The following is a 4892-nucleotide window of genomic DNA, read 5'->3' as shown; positions in this document are numbered from 1 at the left end:
CATAGTATGACTGGTAGGTGAGTTCACCTGTGTGCTGGAGTTCCAGGGAGAGCAGCTGGGTCTTCCAGGTCGTGAACTCAACGATGCTAGCCTCTACCTGGCCTCTAACATACTGCAGGCTCTGGCTGATGGCCAGCTGGCTGTCTGTGCTCCCAGCACACATGGCCAGACTGAAAAGCTCCTCCACACTGAGCATCTGAGTGGCTACAGCCCCCAGCTGGTTGAAGCCTGAACAACACATTCCAAAGTGGTTCCTGTGGGAAATAAGGACTGTCAGGACTGTTGGGAGTGTGTGTCAGATTTTAAATGAAATCTTGAAGCATTGTGTTATACCATGTGTGCAGCACTCCCTCAGACATATGCTGGGCCACAGTGTTCATCTCCACCTTCAGGCTCTTGGCTTGCTTCAACATTGCAGTCACACGCTGGTGTAGCTGGCACCAGGCGGCATCTCCCCTCTTCATCACACAGCCAGGGGGTTGGCGCTGTGCTGCCAGTGGGGACAGGCACCTCAGGGTGTGCTGCCTGCAGCTGCTGGTCTCCTCTTTCTGCTGAAGGTCCTCAGGGCAGCATTGCAGCAGCCAAAGCAGCTGCTGCAGGAGGATGGTGCACTGGGCAGCTAGTGCCTGGCCTTTGCTGACCCAGTCCTGAAGAGAGTCCTGGGGTGGGACAACACAGCCTGCATCCTTACTGTGGCTCTGGAGGTAAGCCTTGATGTCCTGTATGCCGTTTGTTAGTCTCCTAGAAGTGGTGGGACACAAAAAGACACATCATATGAAGCTGCGCCACACATTTTCAATGGGAGACAGGTCTGGACTGCAGGCAGGCCAGTCTAGTACCTGCACTCTTTTACTATGAAGCCACGCTGTTGTAACATGTGCAGAATGTGGCTTGGCATTGTCTTGCTGAAATAAGCAGGGATGTCCTTGAAAAAGACATTGCTTGGGTGGCAGCATATTTTGCTCCAAAACCTGTATGTACTTTTTAGGATTAATGGTGCCTTCACAGATGTGCAAGCTACCCATGGGCACTAACACACCCCCATACATCACAGTGACTTTGCGTTGATAACAATCTGGATGGTTCTTTTCCTCTTTAGCCCAAAGAACACAACGTCCATGATTTCCAAAAACAATTTGAAACATGGACTCATCAGACCACAGCACACTTTGCATCAGTCCATCTCAGATGAGCTCAGGCCCAGAGAAGCCGATGGCGTTTCTGGGTGTTGTTGATGTACGGCTTTCGCTTTGCATGGTAGAGTTTTAACATGCACTTGCAGATGTTGTGACCAACTGTGTTAACTGACAATGGATTTCCAAAGTGTTCCTGAGCCCACGTGGTAATATCCTTTACAGAATGATGTCTGTTTTTAATGGAGTGCCGTCTGAGGGATCGAAGGTCACAGGCATTCAGTGTTGGTTTACGGCCTTGCTGCTTATGAGCAGAGATTTCTTTGGATTCTCTGAATCTTTTGACGATATTATGGACATGATGAAATACCTAAATTCCTTGTAATTGTACTTTGAGAAATGTTGTTCTTAAACTGTTGGACTATTTGCTCATGCAGCTGTTCACAAAGTGGTAAACTGTGCCCCGTCCTTGCTTGTGAATGACAGTCTTTTACGATGCTCCTTTATTTATTTATTTATACCCAATCATGATGCTCACCAATAAACATGTTCACCTGTACAATGTTCCAAACAGGATTTTTGAGCATTCCTCAACTTTCCCAGTCTTTTGTTGCCCCTGTCCCAGCTCTTTTAGAACGTGTTGCAGGCATATTCAAAATGAGTGAATATTTGCAAAAAACAAAGTTTATCAGTGTGAACATTAAATATCTTGTCTTAGTGGTGCATTCAATTAAATATGGGTCAAAAAGGATTTGCAAGTTAGTGTATTTTGTTATTATTTGTTTTACACAATGTCCCAAATTCACTGGAACTGGGGTTAGTACAATAAACAACAAATATTGTGGACATCCAACCAGTAAATTGTCTGCATATCTTTTGTGTTAATGCTCCTTCAGCCCTTCTATTAATTTGTTTTATTATGGCACACATCCTCTAAACTACCATAAGCTTTTTCCTACAATACAAAATTTGTAAATATGTTTTTTTTGGTACTGCCAACTTTTATTTGTGACAAATAGAACATTTAAATGAAATTACTTGTGTGGTGTAGAAGAGAATTATCTATGTAGAGATACTGCTTGCAAACCAATGATGGTAAGATGATGTCATGGGGTAGGACTGGATAAGTCTGACTTCTTCCTACTCCATTCAAGCATGTATTAGGTATAAGCAAATTGATATTGGATTAGCATTTGTTGGATATGTGTAAAATTATGTGTGTTGATATATCAACTGTCTTTACATGCTTGAAAGAATAAATCAATCAATCCCTATAAAGACATAAATGCAAATGACCCCATTTTTATCTGAATACTAAGTTGAACAAATCTGATCTTCTGTTGACTTCATCACATTTTACATGAAAGTCAAGGCAAGTGGTTGGGAAACAGAAGAGCCAGTGTAATCTTTTAGAATCCAGATACAGGCTACTTACAACAGTGAATGAAAGGAGAATTCCCCTACTGGGACACTCATAACATAGTAACAGACAGTCAAGTGTCTTCGAAATCTGCTTCTGACCTGAGACGGACCCACTGCTCGGTGAGATTGGCCAGCCGTTGCCTCTGTCTGAGGAGCAGCTTGAACAAGTGAGCGGAGAAGCCTCTGCAGCGCTCGATGTTCCCCAGACCCAGCTCCTACAACCAAATGATAACAAATAGTTTGGACTACACGGCCAAAATACATAAAAAAACAACACTCTGACAAAGTGCGAATGTTAAAATTAGTGCTACATCTATAATCCCTGGCCTTCATTTACAACTTTAAGACTTTCAGTGTAGTCAAATTGTCAGTTTGTATAAAATTGCTGACCATCAGACAAACAGTATGCTACCTACCTTAGCAGGGTGCTGGAGAGCATTCTGCAGGGCTGTTGTCCTGGCCCATGAGTGGTAGAAGTACTTCTGACATCCATCCCATACTGTCAACAGCTCTGTGAACAACCTAGAACATTAAGAAGATAGTGAAAATGGTTTTCAGGCACTACAGGGTACCTATTCTTGAGCCGTCTACTTCTAAGGACATGCCTAGCAATCAGTCGAGACATTTGGAAACCCCTAGAATGGGGTGTCTGGGTTTCGAAGTGTCACGGACAAAAGAAGCGGATTTGCCTCTGTAAAACTGGTTGAAAATGCTTAGCTAACATTAGATGTGCCATAAAACGCTGAAGGGGCGCTTTAAAGATGTGGGACAGTGCATTAAAACCGTTCTAAATAGCAAACACACGCTCCACAATGCGTGACATTTGGGCACCCCGCAGCTGGCATGTTATGGGTTTCGAAGTGTCACCGGGACCAAAGCAGCGGATTTGCCTGTGTAAAAGTGGTTGAAAATGCTTAGCTAAGATTAGATGTGCCATAAAATGCTCAAGGGGTGCTTTAAAGGTGTGGGACAGTGCATTAAAACCGTTCTAAATAGCAAACACACGCTCCAGCAATGCGTGACATTTCGCAACCCCGCAGCTGGCATCTTATGGGTTTCGAATTGTCACAGAACGTAAACCTAATGTAGAAATAAATAAATAAATCTATATGGTGCCAGAGCTGCAGTGTCCTTAAAAACAGCTTTGTTTAAGAAAGCAAGCCCACCCCACCCCCACGCAGATTCGCACCTCCGTTGTTCACTCTCACTGCGCATGCTCTTTCTTTGTCAGAAATTATGATGTTTGACTTTTTTGCAACTTAATTTCATCAGTGCAGTGCCAAAACTTAATTGGCTGGCGCCATTATGACTGACTGTGCTTTGCTTGCATTTTTAATGATGAAAATCCGAATTGAGATGCATTTCCTAACACTGCACAATGAGATACAGTTTATAAACGTTTTGTGGTCATATTTTTAAGCTGAATTTCTAAATTTAGAGCAGCAGGATGGAATGCAGAAACTTAAAGGGTACCATCGCAGATCGTGCCCTGCAGTGGAACTTTCCACCAGCGGACCCCCCCTCCCCCCTCCCCTCACTCACAGACACACAATCTCCACATCCAGGCACACAGACCATCTCCCAAATGATTGTTTATTTAAAAACCGAGTTATTCAAAGCAATAATGTTTAAGTAGTTTTTCTTTGTCAGAAATTAGTTCAATGAAATTTATCCCAGAATAATAATAATAATAATAATAAATAAAGAACAGGAGAGCATAGTGGATGCTTTACAGCATTAACACAATTATTGTTCATTATTATTATGTATCTGATTTATTTTTATTTATTTTCTTCAGATATGACACTGCCAAAAACAAAAAATGCATGCCCCATATGCATGAAGACATACGCGGCGATGTCAAAACATTTGAAGGCAAGCCACGGGGTCTTAAACCTCAAAGAGCGCCAGCTCCTCCTCAACCTGGCAAGCAACCGGGTGAATATAAGGCGTCAGCCATGTCCAGTCATGGGGTGCAATTATAACAGCACCAGGCTGGACCAGCATATCCCCAGTTGCCACACCGAACTGAATGAGGCACAGGTCCAGCAGTACCTGCAGTGGGCCAGGAGATGCACAACCATAGCTATCCTGAAAGAGCTGCGGTCCACAGACCCAGCAGTGCCGCTGGCCTCCTGCTTGGATCTGGGTCTGGAGGAGGAGGAGGAGGGCTACCAGCAAGGGCCTCTTGAAATGACGGAAGAGCCACAATGCCTAAACGCAGACTGCGTGGCCCAACTCAGGAGCTGGCAGCAGTCATCAATGGAAAACCGCCGGAAGGCAGAGCTGTTGGAGGAAGAGCTGAGACAGCTCCGTGACCGCGCTCCAACACTGGCC

General features: G+C 44.2%; 1 protein-coding gene across 1 annotated transcript in view; it reads right to left on the bottom strand.

Annotated features, from left to right (window-relative positions):
* Positions 1-4892, bottom strand: part of mdn1 (midasin AAA ATPase 1) — a 107206-nt gene that overhangs the window by 17082 nt on the left and 85232 nt on the right. The window contains 4 exon segments of the mRNA XM_020612888.1: positions 28-254; positions 334-741; positions 2655-2770; positions 2972-3077. Of these exon segments, the coding sequence (XP_020468544.1) occupies positions 28-254; positions 334-741; positions 2655-2770; positions 2972-3077 (857 nt within the window).

Source organism: Monopterus albus, unplaced genomic scaffold (assembly GCF_001952655.1).
Source record: "Monopterus albus unplaced genomic scaffold, M_albus_1.0 scaffold128.1, whole genome shotgun sequence".
Taxonomy (NCBI): Eukaryota; Metazoa; Chordata; class Actinopteri; order Synbranchiformes; family Synbranchidae; genus Monopterus; species Monopterus albus.
Note: the sequence above shows the minus strand (reverse complement) of the source record. Positions and strands in the feature narration are given on the sequence as shown.